Raw genomic sequence first — 25,922 nt, 5'->3', positions numbered from 1 at the left:
ATATCTCAGAGTTTGTAATGGCACAAAGCAGGGTAGGAAGGGTGAGCTGTTAGGAGGATGCAGAGATGTTGCTGCTTGGTTTGGACAGGCTGAGAGAGCGGGCAAATGAATTGAATTAGGTTTTTATTGTCATACTTGGTTTCTGACTATTAGGTACCACATGCAGTATAATGTGGGTGAGTGTGAAGTTATCCACTTTGGTAACCAATAGCAAGGCAGAATATTAAGTGGCTGCTTGTAAATTGAGAGAGGGGATGTTCAGTGAGACCTAGGTGTCTTCATGCACATACAGCTAGCAGTAAGCACGCAGGTGCAGCAGGCAGGATCGAGGCAAACTATACGTTGGCCTTCATAATGAGAGGATTCGAGCAACGAACGAATACTTCATAATGAGAGGAGTCGAGTAAGAAACAGGAATGTCTTCCTTTAAGTATACAGAGCAATGGTGAGGCCACACCTGGAGTTTTGTGTGCAGTTTTGGTCTCCTGTTTGAGAAAGGACGTTCTTGTTATAGAAGGAGTCCAGTGAAGCTTTACCAGAATGATTCCTGATGGCTGGGGAGAGATTGAGTCAGGTCGGATTGTATTCAGTGGAGTTCAGAAGAATGAGGGGATATCACAGAAACCTATACAATTCTAACAGGACCAGACAGGTTAGATACAGGAAGGATGCTCCTGATGGCGGGGGAGTCCAGAACTCGGGGTCATAGCTTAAAGGATAAGGAGGAAAACCTTTACGACTGAAATGAAGAGAAATGTCTTCACCCACAATGGAGGATCTGTGGAATTCACTATCACAGAAAGTAATTCAGGCCAAAACGTTGTGTTTTGAAGAGGGAGTTAGATGTAGCTCTTGTAGCTACAGGGATATGGTGGAGAGGGTGGAGATTAGATTGATGTTCAGCCATGGTCATACTGAGTGGCAGAACAGGCTGGAAGGATCGAATGGCCTGCTCCTGTTCTCCTGTGTTTCTGTGTCATGTCTTGTTCAGCCTTGAGCCTCAGCTGTGAGTCAGAATATTGTGGGTTTTAATCCCAATCCAGAATTTCAGCACAATAATCTTGACTGATTATGTAATATCATGTAAAGAGAAATTTTTGCATTTTGGAGGAGCTGTCTTTTCAAATATATCGTTAAACCTTAGCCCCAAATGCTGTCTGATAGGCTTAAAAAATTCCAAGGTACAGTTTTGTAGAAGAGCAAGGTTAGTTATCTCTTGGCCTAGCCAATGTTTTTCCTGAACCCACATGACTAAAATGTATTTATTTACTTCTGCATATATCTAGAAAGATACAGTGAATCCTCTGCCATTTTGATTTACAAAAAGAAGTTCCTTCAGTAAAGTTAATCTTCTGTAGAACGGGTCTCCAAATGCAGCTCCAGGGCTTCTGCTCGGGGAACAGCAACAACGACGTCACCAAGAGGCCATGCTTCAGGCATACCACACAGTCAGGAATCACTGCCACAGCCAACGACTTGCTGACACTGCTCTGGCTTCCCCACCACCTCAGGAGAGGCACGAAACAAATAAAGAAAAACAATGAGAAAGGAGACAAGGAGAAGGATGGCAGGCTCCTGGAGTGGACAGGCTCAGGAGCCTGAGCACTACCTATTGTGATGGTGGCGCATCTTGGAGATTAGATTAGATTAGATTCCCTACAGTATGGGAACAGGCCCTTTGGCTCAACAAGCCCACACCGACCCTCCGAAGAGTAACCCACCCAGACCCATTTCCCTTTGACGAATGCACCTAACACTATGGGTAATTTAGCTTGGCCAATTCACCTGACCTGCACATCTTTGGATTGTGGGAGGAAACTAGAGCACCCGGAGGAAACCTACGCAGCCACAGGGAGAATGTGCAAACTCCACACAGAGAGTCGCCTGAGGCTGGAATCGAACCTGGGTCCCTGGTGTTATGAGGCAGTAGTGCTAACCACTGAGCCACCATGCCACCCCAAGACCCTAGTGGGTCTGGAATTACAACCTTTTATTTGGTTACTATCACATTAAAGTTAATATGTGCAAACTGGTTGCTATGTTTCCTGTGTTCCATAAACAAATGTACTTTCTCTTGCTGTTTATTTATGAGAGTGTTGATAACTGCAGTTTTACAATGATTCAGTGAATTGTTGCCTGCTAATGCACTCCACTTGGAGATCAATTGGACCTGGTCAAGAATCCTATTGATCTCGGTCTGTGTCTTACAGTTGGCATTAATATCCCTGGAGTAGGAGTGGTGAATCTCTGGTAAAGGGTCATATACCTAATCCCTATCCAGTGACACCTGCCAGAAAGAATGAGTGTGAATGCCAGCTCAAGACCCATTTGAGTTTACCAGTGCTCACTGCTGTGCTCCTAATGTGAAGGATAGTCATCTGGTTAAGGTACTAGTGAGAGTGAGCCAGAAACTAATGAGGGAAAGGCATAGAATGATACAGCAAAACAAGCATTTTGGTACATCCTGCTTGTGCCAGCTTTTTGAAAGAGCCACTCAATCATTCCTCCTCCCGTGGCTTTTTAACCCTGCCGTTTTTGAACATGTCTAATAATTTCCTTAGCATGAAATACACACAAACCGAGTTATTGTAGGAATTAATTCACAGGCAGAGTTGTTGTGCTGTTCCATTGTTCGACTCCCTCAAAGCTATAAAGACCATCCGAGTGTAATGAGCAGGTTCTGATAATCTGATCCCAGCCTAATGGCCCTCTGTTGGTGAATTGGCTTTCAGGAAGCACACCCGTAGCTCACTTTTAACTTGCCGTTGTTCTGTTGCTGTACAAGGTGTGAGTTGGGGACTGTTCACTGCATGTGTATGTTTTCATGAGCTCAAATCACAATTCTATTCAGACTGTGATTACTTCTGGGTTCTCAAAAGACTATCTTATGTCATGGGATGTGAGCATCACTGGCAAAGCCCAGCTCTCCTTTTCACTGTGTGGCTGGCCAGGCCATTTCAGAGGGGAGAACATTGCCAGAACCTTTCAGAAGATGTTTAAGAGCAGGGAGGTTATGCCAGAACTAGAGGATTCTGGGTAATCCAAGATGGAGGAAGGGAAACATTTCTGGCTGTAGGAGCTGCTCCCTTTTTTTTGAGGTATATTTGTATCATCGATAGTCATAGGTGAGGTGCCGGAAGACTGGAGGCTGGCAAACGTGGTGCCACTGTTTAAGAAGGGCGGTAAAGACAAGCCAGGGAACTATAGACTGGTGAGCCTGACCTCAGTGGTCGGCAAGTTGTTGGAGGGAATCCTGAAGGACAGGATGTACATGTGTTTGGAAAGGCAAGGACTGATTAGGGATAGTCAACATGGCTTTGTGTGTGGGAAATCATGTCTCACAAACTTGATTGAGATTTTTGAAGAAGTAACAAAGAGGATTGATGAGGGCAGAGCAGTAGATGTGATCTATATGGACTTCAGTAAGGTGTTCGACAAGGTTCCCCATGGGAGACTGATTAGCAAGGTTAGATCTCATGGAATACAGGGAGAACTAGCCATTTGGATACAGAACTGGCTCAAAGGTAGAAGACAGAGGGTGGTGGTGAAGGGTTGTTTTTCAGATTGGGAGACTTGTGACCAGTGGAGTGCCACAAGGATTGGTGCTGGGTCCTCTACTTTTTGTCATTTACATAAATGATTTGGATGTGAGCATAAGAGGTACAGTTAGTAAGTTTGCAGATGATACCAAAATTGGAGGTGGAGTGGACAGCGAAGAGGGTTACCTCAGATTACAACAGGATCTGGACCAGATGGGCCAATGGGCTGAGAAGTGGCAGATAAAGCTTAATTCAGATAAATGTGAGGTGCTGCATTTTCGGAAAGCAAATCTTAACAGGACATATACACTTAATGGTAAGGTCCTAGGGGGTGTTGCTGAACAAAGAGACCTTGGAGTGCAGGTTCATAGCTCCTTGAAAGTGGAGTCGCAGGTAGATAGGATAGTGAAGAAGGCGTTTGGTATGCTTTCCTTTATTGGTCGGAGTATTGCGTACAGGAGTTGGGAGGGCATGTTGTGGCTGTACAGGACATTGGTTAGGCCACCGTTGGAATATTGCATGCAATTCTGGTCTCCTTCCTATCAGAAAGATGTTGTGAAACTTAAAAGGGTTCAGAAAAGATTTACAAGGATGTTGCCAGGGTTGGAGGATCTGAGCTACATGGAGTGGCTGAACAGGCTGGGGCTGTTTTCCCTGGATCGTCGGAGGCTGAGGGGTGACCTTATAGAGGTTTACAAAATTATGAGGGGCATGGATAGGATAAATAGACAAAGTCTTTTCCCTGGGGTCGGGGAGTCCAGAACTAGAGGGCATAGGTTTAGGGTGAGAGGGGAAAGATATAAAAGAGACCTAAGGGGCAACATTTTCACACAGAGGGTGGTACGTGTATGGAATGAGCTGCCAGAGGATGTGGTGGAGGCTGGTACAATTACAACATTTAAGAGGCATTTGGATGGGTAAATGAATAGGAAGGGTTTGGAGGGATATGGGCTGGGTGCTGGCAGGTGGGACTAGATTGGGTTGGGATATCTGGTTGGCATGGATGGGTTGGGCCGAAGCTGTTTCCATGCTGTACATCTCTATGACTCTATTCAACTTTGGTTAGGTCACAGCAAGAGTATTGTATGCAGTTCTGGAATCCACAGTTTGGGAAGGATGTGACAGAACTGAAGAAGGTACAGAGGAGATTAGTCAGGATGTTGCTTGGGCTGGAGAGTTTTAGTTATGGAGAGAGATTGAACAGACCGGGGTGGTTTTCCTTAGAGCAGAAGAGAATGAACATAGACCAGTACAGTACAGTGCAGGCCCTTCGGCCCTCAATGTTGTGCCGACCTTTTATCCTACTCTAAGATCAACCTAACCTGCAAACCCCTCATTTTACGATCATCTATGTGCTGATCGAAGTGTGGCTTAAATGTCCCTAATGTATCTCACTCTATTATCATTTCCACACTTTTCTCAGAGTAAAGAACCTACCTCTGACATCACCCCTAAACCTTCCTCCAATCACCTTAAAATTATGCCCCTCTTGATGGACGTTTCCATCCTGGGAAAAAGTCTCTGTCAATCCATTCTCTCTGGGTATCTCCCATCATCTTGTACTCCTCTAACAAGTCACCTCTCATCCTTCCTCACGCCAATGAGAAAAGCCCTAGCTCCCTCAACCTTTCTTCGTAAGATCTGCCCTCCATGTATAAAGTTATAGAGTAGTATAGAGGGTAGACACAAAGGAACCTTTCCCCTTGGTGGAGGGATCAATAACGAGAGGGCATAGTTTGAAGGTCTGGCAGGAGGTTTTGAGCAGAGGAAAGACCTTTTCACCCAGAGGGTGGTGGGAATCAGGAACTCACTGCCTGGAAGGGTGGAGGAGGTGGAAAGCCTCTTAGCATTGAAGACGTATTTAGATGTGCACTGGTGACGCTGAGGCATACCAGGATATGGGCCAAGTGCTGGAAAATGGGGTGAGAATAGTTAGGTAGTTGTTTATGACCAGCGCAGACTTGATGGTCTTTTTCTGTGCTATAGACCTCTATTCCAGTTAAGAGTCAATCACATTGCAGTGAGTCTGGAGTCACAACCAAGTAAGGATGGCAGATTTCCTTCCTTTAAACGCACTAGTGAGCTAGATGAGATTTTGTAACAGTTTATGGTAGTCATGAGGTCACCATTTCTGAGATTAGTTTTCAGTTTCCGATTTTATTACTTAGTTTTAGCTTCCATAAGCTCTGTGGTGGGGTTTGAAAATGCGTCCCTGTAGGGCTTGCCTGGGCCTCAGTTCTTAGTCCAGTGATATTAGCATTGCGCCACCATCTCCCCACAGTTGTGAAGAGGCTCCTGGGATGGGTTTTCACACAGGACTGAGTGCTGATGCTCTCTTTGTTTCAGATTCCCGAAGTAATCGATTTCTGCTGTGACTTCCTCGTGTCTTGGATCGATGATGATAACATTATTGAGCTGTACAGGCTGGCTGAGCATTATAGTCTGACCCAGCTGAGCAACAAGATTGATTTGTACATCCTCCAGAACTTTCTGAACATCAGCAAGACTGTGACCTATCGCCGGCTGCCCCTAGCCAAGGTGCAGAGCCTGCTGAGCAGTGATAAGCTGCATGCCAACTCCGAGAATGAGGTCTATGAGGCTGCTTTACTTTACCACTACAGCCAGGAGGAGATTGACAAGGACCAGGTCTCTCTGCATGACCCACCAAAGCTCCTGGAGATGGTCCGTTTTGCACTGATTGAGCAGCACACCTTCCAGAAACTGTACAACCGGCTGAGTCCCTGTCCCCTCAAGGAGGTCTTGGCAGATGCCCTGGCTTACCATCAGAACGAAATCCTGCAGCCTGTACTGCAGACCCCTCAGACACAACTGAGGTCAGAGTTCCATTGTGTGGTAGGATTTGGAGGCATGTACTCCTCCCAGGACGAAGACTTGAGCGATGAGGTTAAGTTTCTGAACCCATTGACCCAGGAATGGCGAACTCTGACTCAGGCACAGATGCCAAAGATGTCAAACCAGGGCATCGCTGTTTTAAATAACTTTGCTTATCTGGTGGGTGGAGACAACAACACATCCGGGTACAGAGCAGAGGTGAGCTGCTGGAGGTATGCCATTTTTACCTTTCTCAGTTTATATTTCACAGGATAAACTGAGGGATAAAAGAATTAAGCCTATAAAATATAATTACTCACCATTCTGTGGCAATAATAATGTCGATTTTCGTTCCCTGGGAGACGTGTGACTTTGACACTCTCTGCCTCAGCAGCTAGTGGAGGTGGGGTGTTATTGAATATTTTTAAGGCCGACATACATAGATTCTTGTGAGGCACGGCAATTAAAGGTTACCGGGACGATGTGGGAAAGTAAAAGACAGAAATTTGACAGATCAGCATGACCATATTAAATGGACTGCATGGTCTCCTTCTGCTCCAAGACCATGTGTCACAAGGAAGGTTAGTAACCTCTGTGCGCTTACTTCCTCGAATTCCACTCCCCTCCTCAGAAAAGACACACTCAGGGAAGGGGCTGGTGAAACTAATCAGTGTCATTACCTCAGGTTAAATGTGAAGGTTCACTGCTTCAGAACGTTACCTCCCAACTTATAACCTGGACAGACTGGAGGACATTGGTGAGGGGCATCAATCTAGCCTTATCCCCACCAACTTCCAGGTCCAGAGACAACAGACATAACTGTACTTGCATAAATCTATTCTTATTTTTGTAACTATCTCCATCAGTTATCCTCATCTGCTATTTGTTGGCTTATTTGGAAATGTAAGAAACACTCCAAAAAATAAAGAGGAAGAAAAGAGCCTACTTCCTCTCTCCTGTATCACGGGGATCAGGGTCTGTGTACAGTGACCCCTCTCTCCTGTATCACGGGGATCAGGGTCTGTGTACAGTGACCCCTCTCCCCTCTCTCCTGTATCACGGGGATCAGGGTCTGTGTACAGTGACCCCTCTCCCCTCTCTCCTGTATCACGGGGAGCAGGGTCTGTGTACAGTGACCCCTCTCCCCTCTCTCCTGTATCACGGGGATCAGGGTCTGTGTACAGTGACCCCTCTCCCCTCTCTCCTGTATCACGGGGATCAGGGTCTGTGTACAGTGACCCCTCTCTCCTCTCTCCTGTATCACGGGGATCAGGGTCTGTGTACAGTGACCCCTCTCCCCTCTCTCCTGTATCACGGGGATCAGGGTCTGTGTACAGTGACCCCTCTCTCCTCTCTCCTGTATCACGGGGATCAGGGTCTGTGTACAGTGACCCCTCTCCCCTCTCTCCTGTATCACGGGGAGCAGGGTCTGTGTACAGTGACCCCTCTCCCCTCTCTCCTGTATCACGGGGAGCAGGGTCTGTGTACAGTGACCCCACTCCCCTCTCTCCTGTATCACGGGGAGCAGGGTCTGTGTACAGTGACCCCTCTCCCCTCTCTCCTGTATGACGGGGAGCAGGGTCTGTGTACAGTGACCCCTCTCCCCTCTCTCCTGTATCATGGGGAGCAGGGTCTGTGTACAGTGACCCCTCTCCCCTCTCTCCTGTATCACGGGGATCAGGGTCTGTGTACAGTGACCCCTCTCCCCTCTCTCCTGTATCACTGGGAGCAGGGTCTGTGTACAGTGACCCCTCTCCCCTCTCTCCTGTATCACGGGGATCAGGGTCTGTGTACAGTGACCCCACTCCCCTCTCTCCTGTATCACGGGGAGCAGGGTCTGTGTACAGTGACCCCTCTCCCCTCTCTCCTGTATCACGGGGAGCAGGGTCTGTGTACAGTGACCCTTCTCCCCTCTCTCCTGTATCACGGGGAGCAGGGTCTGTGTACAGTGACCCCTCTCCCCTCTCTCCTGTATCACGGGGATCAGGGTCTGTGTACAGTGACCCCTCTCTCCTGTATCACGGGGATCAGGGTCTGTGTACAGTGACCCCTCTCCCCTCTCTCCTGTATCACGGGGATCAGGGTCTGTGTACAGTGACCCCTCTCTCCTGTATCACGGGGATCAGGGTCTGTGTACAGTGACCGCTCTCCCCTCTCTCCTGTATCACGGGGATCAGGGTCTGTGTACAGTGACCCCTCTCTCCTGTATCACGGGGATCAGAGTCTGTGTACAGTGACCCCTCTCCCCTCTCTCCTGTATCACGGGGATCAGGGTCTGTGTACAGTGACCCCTCTCCCCTCTCTCCTGTATCACGGGGATCAGGGTCTGTGTACGGTGACCCCTCTCTCCTGTATCACGGGGATCAGGGTCTGTGTACAGTGACCGCTCTCCCCTCTCTCCTGTATCACAGGGAGCAGGGTCTGTGTACAGTGACCCCTCTCTCCTGTATCACGGGGATCAGGGTCTGTGTACAGTGACCCCTCTCCCCTCTCTCCTGTATCACGGGGATCAGGGTATGTGTACAGTGACCCCTCTCTCCTGTATCACGGGGAGCAGGGTCTGTGTACAGTGACCCCTCTCTCCTGTATCACGGGGATCAGGGTCTGTGTACAGTGACCCCTCTCCCCTCTCTCCTGTATCACGGGGATCAGGGTCTGTGTACAGTGACCCCACTCCCCTCTCTCCTGTATCACGGGGAGCAGGGTCTGTGTACAGTGACCCCTCTCTCCTGTATCACGGGGATCAGGGTCTGTGTACAGTGACCCCTCTCTCCTGTATCACGGGGATCAGGGTCTGTGTACAGTGACCCCTCTCTCCTGTATCACGGGGAGTAGGGTCTGTGTACAGTGACCCCTCTCCCCTCTCTCCTGTATCACGGGGATCAGGGTCTGTGTACAGTGACCCCTCTCCCCTCTCTCCTGTATCACGGGGAGCAGGGTCTGTGTACAGTGACCCCTCTCTCCTGTATCACGGGGATCAGGGTCTGTGTACAGTGACCCCTCTCCCCTCTCTCCTGTATCACGGGGAGCAGGGTCTGTGTACAGTGACCCCTCTCCCCTCTCTCCTGTATCACGGGGATCAGGGTCTGTGTACAGTTACCCCTCTCTCCTGTATCACGGGGATCAGGGTCTGTGTACAGTGACCCCTCTCCCCTCTCTCCTGTATCACGGGGAGCAGGGTCTGTGTACAGTGACCCCTCTCTCCTGTATCACGGGGATCAGGGTCTGTGTACAGTGACCCCTCTCTCCTGTATCACGGGGATCAGGGTCTGTGTACAGTTACCCCTCTCTCCTGTATCACGGGGATCAGGGTCTGTGTACAGTGACCCCTCTCCCCTCTCTCCTGTATCACGGGGAGCAGGGTCTGTGTACAGTGACCCCTCTCCCCTCTCTCCTGTATCACGGGGAGCAGGGTCTGTGTACAGTGACCCCTCTCCCCTCTCTCCTGTATCACGGGGATCAGGGTCTGTGTACAGTTACCCCTCTCTCCTGTATCACGGGGATCAGGGTCTGTGTACAGTTACCCCTCTCTCCTGTATCACGGGGAGCAGGGTCTGTGTACAGTGACCCCTCTCTCCTGTATCACGGGGATCAGGGTCTGTGTACAGTCACCCCTCTCCCCTCTCTCCTGTATCACGGGGATCAGGGTCTTTGTACAGTGACCCCTCTCCCCTCTCTCCTGTATCACGGGGATCAGGGTCTGTGTACAGTGACCCCTCTCCCCTCTCTCCTGTATCACGGGGAGCAGGGTCTGTGTACAGTGACCCCTCTCCCCTCTCTCCTGTATCACGGGGATCAGGGTCTGTGTACAGTGACCCCTCTCTCCTGTATCACGGGGATCAGGGTCTGTGTACAGTGACCCCTCTCTCCTGTATCACGGGGATCAGGGTCTGTGTACAGTGACCCCTCTCCCCTCTCTCCGGTATCACGGGGATCAGGGTCTGTGTACAGTGACCCCTCTCCCCTCTCTCCTGTATCACGGGGATCAGGGTCTGTGTACAGTGACCCCTCTCCCCTCTCTCCTGTATCACGGGGATCAGGGTCTGTGTACAGTGACCCCTCTCCCCTCTCTCCTGTATCACGGGGAGCAGGGTCTGTGTACGGTGACCCCTCTCTCCTGTATCACGGGGATCAGGGTCTATGTACAGTGACCCCTCTCCACTCTCTCCTGTATCACGGGGATCAGGGTCTGTGTACAGTGACCCCTCTCTCCTGTATCACGGGGATCAGGGTCTGTGTACAGTGACCCCTCTCCCCTCTCTCCTGTATAACGGGGATCAGGGTCTGTGTACAGTGACCCCTCTCTCCTGTATCACGGGGAGCAGGGTCTGTGTACAGTGACCCCTCTCCCCTCTCTCCTGTAGCACGGGGAGCAGGGTCTGTGTACAGTGACCCCTCTCCCCTCTCTCCTGTATCACGGGGAGCAGGGTCTGTGTACAGTGACCCCTCTCTCCTGTATCACGGGGATCAGGGTCTGTGTACAGTGACCCCTCTCTCCTGTATCACGGGGATCAGGGTCTGTGTACAGTGATCCCTCTCCCCTCTCTCCTGTATCACGGGGAGCAGGGTCTGTGTACAGTGACCCCTCTCCCCTCTCTCCTGTATCACGGGGATCAGGGTCTGTGTACAGTGACCCCTCTCTCCTGTATCACGGGGATCAGGGTCTGTGTACAGTGACCCCTTTCTCCTGTATCACGGGGATCAGGGTCTGTGTACAGTGACCCCTCTCCCCTCTCTCCTGTATCACGGGGATCAGGGTCTGTGTACAGTGACCCCTCTCCCCTCTCTCCTGTATCACGGGGATCAGGGTCTGTGTACAGTGACCCCTCTCCCCTCTCTCCTGTATCACGGGGAGCAGGGTCTGTGTACAGTGACCCCTCTCCCCTCTCTCCTGTATCACGGGGATCAGGGTCTGTGTACAGTGACCCCTCTCTCCTGTATCACGGGGAGCAGGGTCTGTGTACAGTGACCCCTCTCCCCTCTCTCCTGTATCACGGGGATCAGGGTCTGTGTACAGTGACCCCTCTCCCCTCTCTCCTGTATCACGGGGAGCAGGGTCTGTGTACAGTGACCCCTCTCTCCTGTATCACGGGGAGCAGGGTCTGTGTACAGTGACCCCACTCCCCTCTCTCCTGTATCACGGGGATCAGGGTCTGTGTACGGTGACCCCTCTCCCCTCTCTCCTGTATCACGGGGATCAGGGTCTGTGTACAGTGACCCCACTCCCCTCTCTCCTGTATCACGGGGATCAGGGTCTGTGTACAGTGACCCCTCTCCCCTCTCTCCTGTATCACAGGGATCAGGGTCTGTGTACAGTGACCCCTCTCCCCTCTCTCCTGTATCACGGGGATCAGGGTCTGTGTACAGTGACCCCACTCCCCTCTCTCCTGTATCACGGGGATCAGGGTCTGTGTACAGTGACCCCACTCCCCTCTCTCCTGTATCACGGGGATCAGGGTCTGTGTACAGTGACCCCTCTCTCCTGTATCACGGGGAGCAGGGTCTGTGTACAGTGAACCCTCTCCCCTCTCTCCTGTATCACGGGGATCAGGGTCTGTGTACAGTGACCCCTCTCCCCTCTCTCCTGTATCACGGGGATCAGGGTCTGTGTACGGTGACCCCGCTCCCCTCTCTCCTGTATCACGGGGATCAGGGTCTGTGTACAGTGACCCCTCTCCCCTCTCTCCTGTATCACGGGGATCAGGGTCTGTGTACAGTGACCCCACTCCCCTCTCTCCTGTATCACGGGGATCAGGGTCTGTGTACAGTGACCCCTCTCCCCTCTCTCCTGTATCACGGGGAGCAGGGTCTGTGTACAGTGACCCCACGCCCCTCTCTCCTGTATCACGGGGAGCAGGGTCTGTGTACAGTGACCCCTCTCTCCTGTATCACGGGGAGCAGGGTCTGTGTACAGTGACCCCTCTCTCCTGTATCACGGGGAGCAGGGTCTGTGTACGGTGACCCCTCTCCCCTCTCTCCTGTATCACGGGGAGCAGGGTCTGTGTACAGTGACCCCACTCCCCTCTCTCCTGTATCACGGGGAGCAGGGTCTGTGTACAGTGACCCCTCTCTCCTGTATCACGGGGAGCAGGGTCTGTGTACAGTGACCCCTCTCTCCTGTATCACGGGGATCAGGGTCTATGTACAGTGACCCCTCTCCCCTCTCTCCTGTATCACGGGGATCAGGGTCTGTGTACAGTGACCCCTCTCCCCTCTCTCCTGTATCACGGGGATCAGGGTCTGTGTACAGTGACCCCTCTCTCCTGTATCACGGGGAGCAGGGTCTGTGTACGGTGACCCCTCTCCCCTCTCTCCTGTATCACGGGGATCAGGGTCTGTGTACAGTGACCCCTCTCCCCTCTCTCCTGTATCACGGGGATCAGGGTCTGTGTACAGTGACCCCTCTCCCCTCTCTCCTGTATCACGGGGATCAGAGTCTGTGTACAGTGACCCCTCTCCCCTCTCTCCTGTATCACAGGGAGCAGGGTCTGTGTACGGTGACCCCTCTCCCCTCTCTCCTGTATCACGGGGATCAGGGTCTGTGTACAGTGACCCCTCTCCCCTCTCTCCTGTATCACGGGGATCAGGGTCTGTGTACAGTGACCCCTCTCCCCTCTCTCCTGTATCACGGGGATCAGGGTCTGTGTACAGTGACCCCTCTCTCCTGTATCACGGGGATCAGGGTCTGTGTACAGTGACCCCTCTCCCCTCTCTCCTGTATCACGGGGATCAGGGTCTGTGCACAGTGACCCCTCTCCCCTCTCTCCTGTATCACGGGGAGCAGGGTCTGTGTACAGTGACCCCTCTCCCCTCTCTCCTGTATCACGGGGATCAGGGTCTGTGTACAGTGACCCCACTCCCCTCTCTCCTGTATCACGGGGATCAGGGTCTGTGTACAGTGACCCCTCTCCCCTCTCTCCTGTATCACGGGGATCAGGGTCTGTGTACAGTGACCCCTCTCCCCTCTCTCCTGTATCACGGGGATCAGGGTCTGTGTACAGTGACCCCTCTCCCCTCTCTCCTGTATCACGGGGATCAGGGTCTGTGTACAGTGACCCCTCTCTCCTGTATCACGGGGATCAGGGTCTGTGTACAGTGACCCCTCTCTCCTGTATCACGGGGTTCAGGGTCTGTGTACAGTGACCCCTCTCCCCTCTCTCCTGTATCACGGGGATCAGGGTCTGTGTACAGTGACCCCTCTCCCCTCTCTCCTGTATCACGGGGATCAGGGTCTGTGTACAGTGACCCCTCTCCCCTCTCTCCTGTATCACGGGGATCAGGGTCTGTGTACAGTGACCCCTCTCCCCTCTCTCCTGTATCACGGGGATCAGGGTCTGTGTACAGTGACCCCTCTCCCCTCTCTCCTGTATCACGGGGATCAGGGTCTGTGTACAGTGACCCCTCTCCCCTCTCTCCTGTATCACGGGGAGCAGGGTCTGTGTACAGTGACCCCTCTCCCCTCTCTCCTGTATCACGGGGAGCAGGGTCTGTGTACAGTGACCCCTCTCCCCTCTCTCCTGTATCACGGGGATCAGGGTCTGTGTACAGTGACCCCACTCCCCTCTCTCCTGTATCACGGGGAGCAGGGTCTGTGTACAGTGACCCCTCTCCCCTCTCTCCTGTATCACGGGGAGCAGGGTCTGTGTACAGTGACCCCTCTCCCCTCTCTCCTGTATCACGGGGAGCAGGGTCTGTGTACAGTGACCCCTCTCCACTCTCTCCTGTATCACGGGGATCAGGGTCTGTGTACAGTGACCCCTCTCTCCTGTATCACGGGGAGCAGGGTCTGTGTACAGTGACCCCTCTCCCCTCTCTCCTGTATCACGGGGAGCAGGGTCTGTGTACAGTGACCCCTCTCCCCTCTCTCCTGTATCACGGGGAGCAGGGTCTGTGTACAGTGACCCCACTCCCCTCTCTCCTGTATCACGGGGAGCAGGGTCTGTGTGCAGTGACCCCTCTCATGCTGTATTGTGGCTCAAATATGTGGCTGATTTTAATCTAATGTCATGATATTCCTTTCGTTGAACCAATGGGAAACATTCATTCTTCTGTGTGCCTGTCCAGACTGTGCAAGATGAGGCTTCCCAGATAAGGAAGCAGGCGATTGGAATTTCCTTGTGTTATATAATGGTATAGTATATTAATACTCCAGCATTAGTTGAGTTTTCAGGAAAGGAATTGTGTCCTTTTTTGTATTTTTAGCATCAGCACCAAATTCAAAAATGTATTTCTCCCTTGATGTCGTTCTTCACGTGTCTTTTCCAAGTATTTCTGTGCTACGTGTTGATTTCTGCATTAATCAAGTGATTTTGAAGGAGTGTGCTGTTTACCTTGGGATGGGGTGGTGTTGTCGGCTGCTACTTTGTGGCTTTCCTGTTGTTGAAGTGGAGTGTGAGGAGTTGGCCACTGTGGTGAGAATTTAGTGCACTGAGAATTTGATGACTTTATCTCGTGTTTGAAGGTATGACCCACGGCACAATAGGTGGACTCGGATCCAGTCACTGCAGCAGCCACATGCTGACCATTGTGTGTGTGTGGTCGGCGAGTACCTGTACGCCATAGGAGGCCGAGACTATCACCAGGAGTTAAACGTGGTGGAGCGTTATGACCCCCGCTTAAATAGTTGGGAATACGTGGCACCACTGGAAAAAGAGGTACGTGTCATTGCACTCTGACAAGTGTTTGCAGCTTCACATCTGGTCAGTTCAAGGTGAAATCACCATTATCTTTCTGTCCACCATTCACCCTCCATTCTTTGTAAAGTGGGACAGACTGTTGTTCTTCTGGTCACCCAGCAGTGCAGGGCATCACAAGCACCGATGGGAGGGGATGTGCAGGAGCAGGCCAGGAGGAGGTGTATAGCAAACAGTTATTAGGGTTATGTACTGTGGATTGAAAGTTCTCCATCTGACTGACCTCCAGGGCTGTTTATATTTGATGAGAATTCTAAGAATCACTTGTGCTTTCAACACAGAAGTGTGAGATAATATGTCTTAGTAGAAAGGATAAGAGACAATATCAACTAAATGGTAGAACAACAAGTATCTTTATATCATACCTTTCAACATACAATTGTAACAAAGCATGAAACTGTGGGAGGTGCAGAGATGTTTATGTACAAGTGAATGAAACATGTAGGATCCTTGGCTTTGTAAATAGAAGCAGGGACTACAAAAGGCAGGAAGATCTGTTAAACCTGTCTAAAAACCTCCTTGGCTGCAGTTGAAGTACTGACCAGTTTTGGGCACTGCACCACACTTTAGGATGCACAGATATGCTTTGAGATTTACTGAAATAGTTCCAGGGATGAGGAATCACAGTCAGTTGGAGAGAACATGTCGGTTCACTGTATCTGTAAAGGTAACACCTGAGCAAATTACAATTATTAGACTGAGTTTGAGAAAGCGGTCTAAAAGTTTACTGGCCCTGAGTGGTTATAAAACCCATTCCAGATCCACATATATTTGTACATCCATTACAAACCCACCGCCTCCCACAGTCATCTCGACTATACATTCTCAGACCTGGCTTCCTGTCAGGACTCCCATCGCCTTCTCCCAGTTATCTCCATCTTTGTCACACCTGTTTAGATGATGCTCCCTTCCACAAGAGGAGCCTCAGAAATGTCTACTTTTTTCCTCCCCACTACTGTGATCGACGGGGCCTTTAACCTTGTCCAATCCATCTCCAGGACTTCAGCCCTCACCCTTTCTCTTCCCCCCCCACAATCACGATAGGGTCCCCTTTGTTTTCATTTAACACCCCAACAGCATCCACCTCCAAAGGACCAGACGTTGCCATTTCCGTCACCCCTAGCGGGATGTCACCACCAGACACATTTTCCTAATATTCCTTATCAATATTCTGCAGGGACCATTCCCTTCTGGACACCCTGGTCCACTCCTCCCTCACTCCCAAAACATTCCCCCAGCCCCTTCGCACCTTCCCCTGCGACCACAAAAAGTGGAACACTTACCTGTTTACCAGTTTCTGCTTTCCTGTCTAAGGTGATGGTTGCCTATACTTCATCATTCAATCTAGTCTACTGTATTCACTGCTCATAATGTGCTCCCTCTACGTTGGGGAGACAAAATGTAGACTTTGCAGAACACCTACATTCGTCTGTAAAAATGACACTGAGCTTCCAATTGCCACTCACTTGAACATACTCCCCTGTTCCCACAGAGGCATCTGTATCTCAGGCTTGCTGCGGCACTCCCATGAAGGTCAGCACAAGCTATCAGCTATCCCCTGTCTGCCTATCCTTTTCATATATCTCTCTCTGGCTGGCTGGCTCTGTCTGGATCGATCTGCTAACCCCACCTCCCCAGTAAATGCCCCTTTCTCCCAGCTGTTATCAATTCTGATGAAGAGGCATGGGACTCAAAACATTAACTGTTTTCTCCTCACAGGTGCTGCCTGACCTGGTTTTTCTACCAATGTTGTTTTTGTTTCAGATCCCCATTATCCATAGTTATGTTTTGTATAAACATACTTAGACATGTTTTACAGAATTTATGAAGTTTATCACAGCAAGTGATAAATAGTACTTAATTTAAAAAATGATGGTTTCCAGTTAATCTACTTCAGGATACCATTTTGTGACATGGGTTGACTGGGCCTGAGTCTCTTGTTGTCTTCTGGTGACTGTAGTTCTCTGTCTGCCTTCAGGCTTCCTTTCTTGTGCGCCGAACCACTAAGAAACAGCAATAATTAACCCCTGCTAGTCACTACACCCCCCTTCAACATCAATTTGACATCCTGAAGTCAAATTGGCTTATAATGCATGCATAGTTCATGATCAACCTTGAATTGTTAGATAGTGTCTGCCTAATTCCTGATTGGTTTCTTAATGTTAGGACATCACCTCTGAATGTTCCTTGCTGCACTCTTTGACTTGGCAATCAATTTGTAAGCTCATTCCTTTGGTAGCAGCATATCCCTCTTTAGATGATTAATACCATAGGTTTATCAATCCTGTAACTGTGTAAGATGATGTAGTGTCATCTCATAGTAACAAATATACATAGGCCTGTTACGTACTTCAACTTGCCAAACAAAACCAACTTAAAATACAGCTGTGTCCCGAGTAAAAGCATTTCATCTCAAGTGTTCTGATTAGTTGTCAGCCTAAACTTACATTAGCTTTAATCACAACCAGCCATAACATCTTAACGTTACTTTTGATTTGAGCCATATAATTATTTTCCTTATAGACCAGGTTTTACAATGAACTGTAATCCAACAAAATAAAATGTAATTCCTCACTTGCTTAAACAAGTCAAAATGATTAATTATTGAAAAATAACAGAATCCTACAAGACTGGAGAAGCTAGGATTGCTCTCCATAGAGGAGATGCATGGCTTAGAAAGGGTGGAGCTGAAAATGTGGTGCTGGAAAAGCGCAGCAGGTCAGGCATCATCCAAGGAGCAGGAGAATCAATGTTTCGGGCATGAGCCTGAAGAAGGGCTGATGCCCGAAACGTCGATTCTCCTGCTCCTTGGATGCTGCCTGACCTGCTGCGCTTTTCCAGCACCACATTTTCAGCTCTGATCTCCAGCATCTACAGTCCTCACTTTCTCCTCGAAAGGGTGGACGCTGGGAATTTGTTTCCTATAGGCGGGAAGACTAGGACCCGTGGGCACAGCTTTAGAATTAGAGGGGGTCAATTTAGAACAGAAATGAGGAGACATTTCTTCAGCCAGAGAGTAGTGGGCCTGTGGAATTCATTGCCACGGAGCGCTGTTATGATTGAATGGCAGAGTGGACTCAATGGGCCGAATGGCCTTACTTCCACTCCTATGTCTTATGGTCTTATAAGAAAAGAAATGTTTAAAGTCATGAAAGTAAACCGTTTCCAAAGTACATTGGATCAATTTTAAGAAGTTAGAGATGAACCATAATTGTTAAAAGAACCTGAGGTTAAATTATTAAAAGTGAAAATGGTGTGTGCAGTGACTAGGATTTGGAATGCATTGCTAGACAGAGTAGTGGCTATATGGTAATATTCAAAAGGAAATTAAATACATGTAGGAATGCAGAGTCATATGGATATGCAGAACGAGTGGGAATAATTGGACTGCTTTTTGAAAGATTCTGTGAGCCGAGTGGCCAGTTCCTGCTGTGTCATGATCTCTGAATCTGTTGTTTGTTCCCCTGACAAGAAACACCACTTCCTGGATTAGTGGTGCTGGAAAAGCACAGCAGTTCAGGCAGCATCCAAGGAGCAGTAAAATCGACGTTTCGGGCAAAAGCCCTTCATCAGGAATAAAGGCAGAGAGCCTGAAGGGTGGAGAGATAAGCTAGAGGAGGGTGGGGGTGGGGAGAGAGTAGCATAGAGTACAATGGGTGAGTGGGGGAGGAGATGAAGGTGATAGGTCAAGGAGGAGAGGGTGGAGTGGATAGGTGGAAAAGAAGATAGGCAGGTCAGACAAGTCACGGGGACAGTGCTGAACTGGAAGTTTGGAACTAGGGTGAGGTGGAGGAAGGGGAAATGAGGCAACTGTTGAAGTCCACATTGATGCCCTGGGGTTGAAGTGTTCCGAGGTGGAAGATGAGGCGTTCTTCTTCCAGGCGTCTGGTGGTGAGGGAGCAGCAGTGAAGGAGGCCCAGGACCTCCATGTCCTCGGCAGAGTGGGAGGGGGAGTTGAAATGTTGGGCCACGGGGCGGTGTGGTTGATTGGTGCGGGTGTCCCGGAGATGTTCCCTAAAGCGCTCCACGAGGAGGCATCCAGTCTCCCCAATGTAGAGGAGACCACATCGGGAGCAACGGATACAATAAATGATATTAGTGGATGTGCAAGTAAAACTTTGATGGATGTGGAAGGCTCCTTTAGGGCCTTGGATGGAGGTGAGGGAGGAGGTGTGGGCGCAGGTTTTGCAATTCCTGCGGTGGCAGGGGAAAGTGCCAGAATGGGAGGGTGGGTTGTTGGGGGGTGTTGACCTGACCAGGTAGTCACAGAGGGAACAGTCTTTGCGAAAGGCGAAAAGGGGTGGGGAGGGAAATATATCCCTGGTGGTGGGGTCTGTTTGGAGGTGGCGGAAATGTTGGCGGATGATTTGGTTTATGCGAAGGTTTGTAGGGTGGAAGGTGAGCACCAGGGGCGTTCTATCCTTGTTATGGTTGGAGGGGTGCGGTCTGAGGGCGGAGGTGCGGGATGTAGACGAGATGCGTTGGAGGGCATCTTTAACCACGTGGGAAGGGAAATTGCGGTCTCTAAAGAAGGAGGCCATCTGGTGTGTCCTATGGTGGAACTGGTCCTCCTGGGAGCAGATACGGCGGAGGCGGAGAAATTGGGAATACGGGATGGCATTTTTGCAGGAGGTAGGGTGGGAAGAGGTGTAATCCAGGTAGTTGTGGGAGTCGGTGGGTTTGTAAAAAATGTCGGTGTCAAGTCAGTCGTCATTAATGGAGATGGAGAGGTCCAGGAAGGGGAGGGAGGTGTCAGAGATGGTCCAGGTAAATTTAAGGTCAGGGTGAAATGTGTTGGTGAAGTTGATGAATTGCTCAACCTCCTCGCGGGAGCACGAGGTGGCGCCAATGCAGTCATCAATGTAGCGGAGGAAGAGGTGGGGAGTGGTGCCGGTGTAATTACGGAAGATCAACTGCTCTACGTAGCCAACAAAGAGACAGGCATAGCTGGGGCCCATACGTGTGCCCATGGCTACCCCTTTGGTCTGGAGGATGTGGGAGGATTCGAAGGAGAAATTGTTCCGGGTGAGGACCAGTTCGGCCAAACGAATGAGAGTGTTGGTGGAAGGGTACTGTTGGGGACGTCTGGAGAGGAAAAAATGGAGGGCTTGGAGGCCCTGGTCATGGCGGATGGAGGTGTAGAGGGATTGGATATCCATGGTGAAGATGAGGCGTTGGGGGCCGGGGAAACGGAAGTCTTGGAAGAGTTGGAGGGCGTGGGTGGTGTCTCGAACGTATGTGGGGAGTTTCTGGACAAAGGGGATAGGACAGTGTCGAGGTAGGTAGAGATGAGTTCAGTGGGGCAGGAGCATGCTGAGACAATGGGTCGGCCAGGGTGGTCAGGCTTGTGGATCTTGGGAAGGAGGTAGAACCGGGCAGTGCGGGGTTCCCAGACTATGAGGTTGGAAGGGGTGGTAGGAAGAGGTGTCCTCGAGTTGGCGTCTGGCTTCAGCATCTGTAGTCATTGTTTTTACCTAAGAAACTCCACTTCCCATTTCAACTCTTAGAATGGACCTGACGCACTGAGGTGACAGAGCTGTGGATCATTTTGACTTTTCATAATATAAGGAAAGCCAAAGATGAACAAAGAGTCACCTGGGCATAACCACTGTATTTGTAGCTTGGTAATTTTCACACTTCCATTTAGTTCATCTTGTGATAGGTTAGCCATCACCAAGAGCCCATTTTGCATAATCATACCGAGTCCCCTGTGAACGGATACGCCGTGCCAAAGGGTTCATGAGATCGGAGCGCTGCTGAAAAGGCAAGCAGTGGTTGTCCATCCTTGAACTAATTGAATTTCTTAGCCATTTCAAAGGACGTTTTAAGACTCTGTGTTACTGTGGATCTGGAATGATATTGAAGCCAGACCAGGTAAAGCTGACAGATTTCTTTCCTTAAACGATATTCATGAACAAAACAGGTTTGTACAACAATTAGTGTACTGAGATGAACGTTTTTATGTTTCCAGATTGATTCATTCAAATTCCTTTAGTGTTGTGATTTAAATTCCCATCCCCAGATAAATAGCCTGCACCTTTAGATTACCAGGTCAGGTACATTACCACAATACCATCTTCTCTCCCTAAATTCAGCATGGGATGATGCCACATTCCCCTATGAAGTATGATTACTGTCATATTTGGCCCACTACCCACCCAGATCCATTCTCCTACATTTATCCCTTCACCTAACACTACAGGCAATTTTAGCCTGGCCAATTCATCTGACCTGCACATTTTTGGACTGTGGGAGGAAACCGGAGCACCCGGAGGAAACCCACGCAGACACGGGGAGAATGTGCAAACTCCACACAGTCAGTCGCCTGAGGCGGGAATTGAACCCGGGTCTCTGGCGCTGTGAGGCAGCAGTGCTAACCACCTGTTCAGGTTAACATTAATGAAGGATTTATTTACTAACAAAACAGTTACAGTAAAATGGAAAGACACAGTAAGAAGCTGTGCTGTAATATCCAAACTAAACAAAATTCATAAACTTTCAAATTCAAACAAAAAAGTCCAAGATTTCATAGTTTTTTCCTGAAATCTCTGATAGAGTTTTTGTGGGTTATGAAAGGGCTTGATCCTGCATGAAGTTCCAGAATGATACACAGAGCCGTGGCAGTTAATCAGGTGGGCTATAGAGATATACAGCATGGAAACAGAGCCTTTGGTCCAACACAAGATAGATGAATAATTTTAGTTATTTGATTCAATTAGATGTGATGTGTAATGACACATTTCTGGAGCAGGTGAGAGTTCTGGCTCAGAGCTAGGCATGTTACTAGAACGTAAGATGTCTGGTTTGATGCTGATGTTCAGCGGTGTTATTTGATCATATTATGTTCAACGGTCAAACATTTGCAGTACTATACACATTTAAACATGGGAGCTGTCCATTGCGAATAGTCAACTCATGGCAATCTAATGGCCCTTTTGCTGTTAACACTGATTCCCCTCACCTGTTGTTCAGGATAAAACTAATGAATTTATTTACAGATACTATAAATACTCAAAAATGGAAGCGGTTAGTGCAATATGTGACTTACCGGAGTCAAATTATTTTAGCATTTTAAAAAAAAATGCTTTTGTTTAGTTCAGGGAATTGCTTTTATTAACTTTGCAAAGGAGGGTATCACCTTGCAATATATCGTAAAGGTTAACACTTGGGAGGACAACAAATCAGTTGGCAACTTGTTACCCGGGAATTTAGTCAGAGAACTGGCAAAGGGGTGTTAGTCCTTGAAGGAGTTATGTTGGTTCAGAGGAGAGAAAAACCAGGACAGGATGGGATGCTGCAGCAAGTACTGTTTAGTGATGCATTGTTCCTTTTTCTTGTGAGATTGGTATTCTGAGTGCTCTTGTGCTAAACTGTTGAAGGATCAATAATCTTGCATAATGATTTGATATTCCTCTGGGACTCGATTAGGTGTATGCACACGCAGGAGCAGTGCATGCAGGCAAGATATACATAGCCTGTGGAAGAAGTGGAAGAAGTTACTTGAAGGAGCTGCACTGCTACGATCCAGAGGCAAACCAGTGGGAAATGAAGGCCAGTGCCCCTGTGGAAAGGGCTTGGCATGGAATGGCTGCAGTCCAAGGCCAGCTGTACCTCCTCGGTGGCAGCAACAATGCCAATGGGTATAGGCAGGATGTCATGCAGGTAAGCTTTGAGTGAGCTGCTGCTTTTGGGTTTCAACCTCCTCATCACCTCATCAGCTTGATGCTATAGATGAGAAGGACTGGCACTCACCATGTGAATCTGACACCGTTAGCAGAGAGAGGTTCAAAATGGTGACGCCTCAGCACTCCGCTGGAAGTCACAGATGACGAAAGGCCCCTATTGCTGCCCTCTTGGACCTTCTTCATTTTAACTGCTGCACCTATTGGCAGTTCCATTTTTAACTGCACAGGGACTTGAACACAAATTCCCTCACTACATTTGTCCATTACTCTACATCCTTGCTCACCTCAAAACCTACCTTTCTACTACTTCTCCTAATACTCCACAAATTTTATTTGCTAACATGCCTGTGAAGTGCCTCTTGGCATTTGACTGTATTAAAGGCACCACATCAATTCAAGTTCTTGTTGGTGAATTGTGACAGGACTCGCCTTGGGTTTTGTTGTGGCAATTAGCCTGCCTGAAACCACCAGCCATTCTCAGAAACCAGGCATCATTGCTGCTTTGAAATTGCATTTGTATCTTGTGTAGTGGTTGATAAAGTGTTACCCTATTAGTTTGTGCCCTGCTTATTCACACTGCTACCACCCTTTCAATGCTTTTCTTCCTGTTGTGTTTGTAAAGGTTTCCTGTTACAGCCCTGAGCGAGACCAGTGGTCAACAGTTTCCGAAATGCCCTTTGGTCATGGGGAACCAGGCGTGGCTGTCTTGGATGACAGAATCTACATTCTGGGCGGGAGGTCACACGACCGTTACACACGCACTGACTACGTCCACATATACAACGTGACAGAACACTGCTGGGAGCAAGCTCCAGATATTGAGTGTGCCAATTCTGGGATGTCCTGCTGTGTCCTGACCCTCCCAAGACAGGTGGTGGAGGACTGGGGGGGTCAGACTCCCCGAAAACGTTCTGAGCGTGCTTGCCGCCGTGCCTACATGCTTCCCGAAGTAGTTGGCCTGTCTGACTTTGAGGAGTTCAGTTCCAGTGAAGACTGAACACTTGGTTAAATAGGCTGGACTGGTGAACGTTCTGTTCTCAACGTGGCACATCCTGTGGATAACTGCCTTGTCCGTTTTTGTTTCTTTTCCCTGTTTTCTCAGACTCGCTACTGAAGGTTCTGCTTTGTGCTGGGGCATTGCAGAGGGGCCAGGGGATTGCAAAGGTGTCACAGGAACAGGCAGTTTCTCCCCACTTTCCCTCATGTTCCCTTGTCCAAGTGGCTGTTCTTGAGCAGACAAGTGTATGTTGACAAGCTGTAGGATCTTGGGGAGGCCATTGCCTCTAAACCTGAATGTCATCAGACTACAACAGGATCCTGACACGACCACTACCCTTCCTAATCTAAGGTCAGATATAAAGGTCCAAATTTAGAATTGCTATCTCAGTATAGCATACCTGGCAGTATATGATTTGCATGAGTTTGTACCATATCTTATGTCATTGGGAAACTTTATGTAATCAGTTTGCTTTTTTCAATATTAGGAGGTCCAGCTGTAAGCTAGACAACAAATTCATCAATCTCCCATTTCTCTCTGTCACATACACCTTTCATGCCCATTTAATAATACTGCTTTGATTAGTTCAGCCTTGTGAACAGAAGGTTGGAATCTTCTCAAATTAAAGCAAATTACTGCAGATGCTGGAAATCTGAAGTAATAAGAGAAAATACTGGAGAAACAATCTGGCTGGCAGCATCTGTGGGGAGTGAAACAGTTAATATCTGAAGAAGTGACATTGGACTCAACATTGACTCTTGTCTCACTCTCCGCAGATGCTGCTAGACCTACTGTGTTTCTCCAGTGTTTTCTCTTTTCATTTGAATCATCTCCCTGAACTCTCACTTTGATTACATTCATTCCATTTTTCTCCCCAGGGATCTGCACACCTCCCTTGGCTTTCTCATTCCCCTACACAGCACACTCCAAAAAGGCCCAAGCTATCAGTCTTGCCCAGATTCAGAGGCTGGTGGACCCAGGCCCTGCTCACAGTGCTTTATGCTGAATACAGGGAGTGCTGCATTGACAGAGCTTAAACCAAGGTTCAGTCTGTCATCAGGTCAGCTGTTAATTGTCCACTGTAAACATGGAGTAAAACAATCTCATGGTTCTGTTTTGGAGAGGAGCTAAAGTGTGCCTGGTATCCAGGTCAATATTTGCTCCTTCAACCAATATCTGATGATCTGACTGTTATCACATTGCTGTTTTAACTGCTAGACTTCTGACATTACAACAGTAGAACAGAACAGAGTCCCTACAGTGTGGCAACTGTTTGCACTTCATCAGCACTTCTTTGGTTGTGAAGTGTTTCAGAGCATTCTGAGGTCAGGCCTTTATTGAATTGATTTTATTTTCTCCACACTGTTCCACTGTTTCTATCCCCCAAGGTGCTCTCTGCCATTACCTTGCAATTTTCACAGCCAAATCTCAATGATGAGATTGCTGACTTGTACTCGCCAGTATGGACAAGGTCTAGTTCCCCCTACCCTGATTGTAAAAAAAACAAAACCGCTCTCTAACTCACCCTAGGTCGACAATTGGAAGATCTAGAATAACTCCCATCTTCGTAATACAGTAACTGCTCCTTTAGCTCAGCATTCACTTTCCTTGCTCCTGCAAAGTGCCTTGGGATATGTGTCCACATTCAAGGTGCTATATAAATGTAAGTAGCTGAGGTAGGCTGGGGATGAAGTGATTATTATACTAGAAGTCAATTTATTGACCTGTTTAATGGGTTCAAAGCACACAGTTCATGCATGGTTTACTTCTCCAAGTTGTACTCTCCTACAAAAGATTGCTTTACCTATTTCCCTGCAGACATGTCAACTCTTTCATATCTTTTATTGGGGGGGGGGGGGGGGGGGGGGGGGGGAGGGGGGGCAGGAGGGGAGAGGAGGCACACATTTGTGAATCATCTTCCTGAGACCAAGCCAAACCTGTGATCTGACTGTTGCATCATCAGATGGATTGACTTTACATCAAGAAATATCTGACCAGATAAACATGAGGGTATTTTTGGTAAAAATCTAAACGAGAGATTCAAGTAAAGAACAGTTTCAGTAAGAAAAGGTTATAAGGATCTGGGAAGAGTTGGGAGGTCTGTATGTGTTTTGATAATGCATGTTATTTGCTTGGAAAAAGCTTCTTAATTGTGTGGAGTTCTGATATCATCAAA

The 25,922-nt window shown here is 48.9% G+C and overlaps 1 protein-coding gene across 2 annotated transcripts in view; it reads left to right on the top strand.

Annotated features, from left to right (window-relative positions):
* The window catches only part of klhl22 (kelch-like family member 22), a 61,961-nt gene extending 36,366 nt beyond the window's left edge, over window positions 1-25,595 (top strand). For both annotated transcript variants that reach the window (XM_072587045.1, XM_072587044.1), the window contains exons 5-8: window positions 5,886-6,604; window positions 14,833-15,025; window positions 22,493-22,726; window positions 23,372-25,595. In XM_072587045.1, the coding sequence (XP_072443146.1) occupies window positions 5,886-6,604; window positions 14,833-15,025; window positions 22,493-22,726; window positions 23,372-23,746 (1,521 nt within the window). In that variant the 3' untranslated portion in view covers window positions 23,747-25,595. The remainder of the gene's footprint in view (window positions 1-5,885; window positions 6,605-14,832; window positions 15,026-22,492; window positions 22,727-23,371) is intronic.
* Window positions 25,596-25,922: the final 327 nt, after the last annotated feature.

The sequence above is a fragment of the Chiloscyllium punctatum genome, chromosome 17 (assembly GCF_047496795.1).
Source record: "Chiloscyllium punctatum isolate Juve2018m chromosome 17, sChiPun1.3, whole genome shotgun sequence".
Lineage (NCBI taxonomy): Eukaryota > Metazoa > Chordata > Chondrichthyes > Orectolobiformes > Hemiscylliidae > Chiloscyllium > Chiloscyllium punctatum.
The sequence above is the reverse complement of the archived record's forward strand: the minus strand, read 5'-3'. Positions and strand labels throughout refer to the sequence as shown.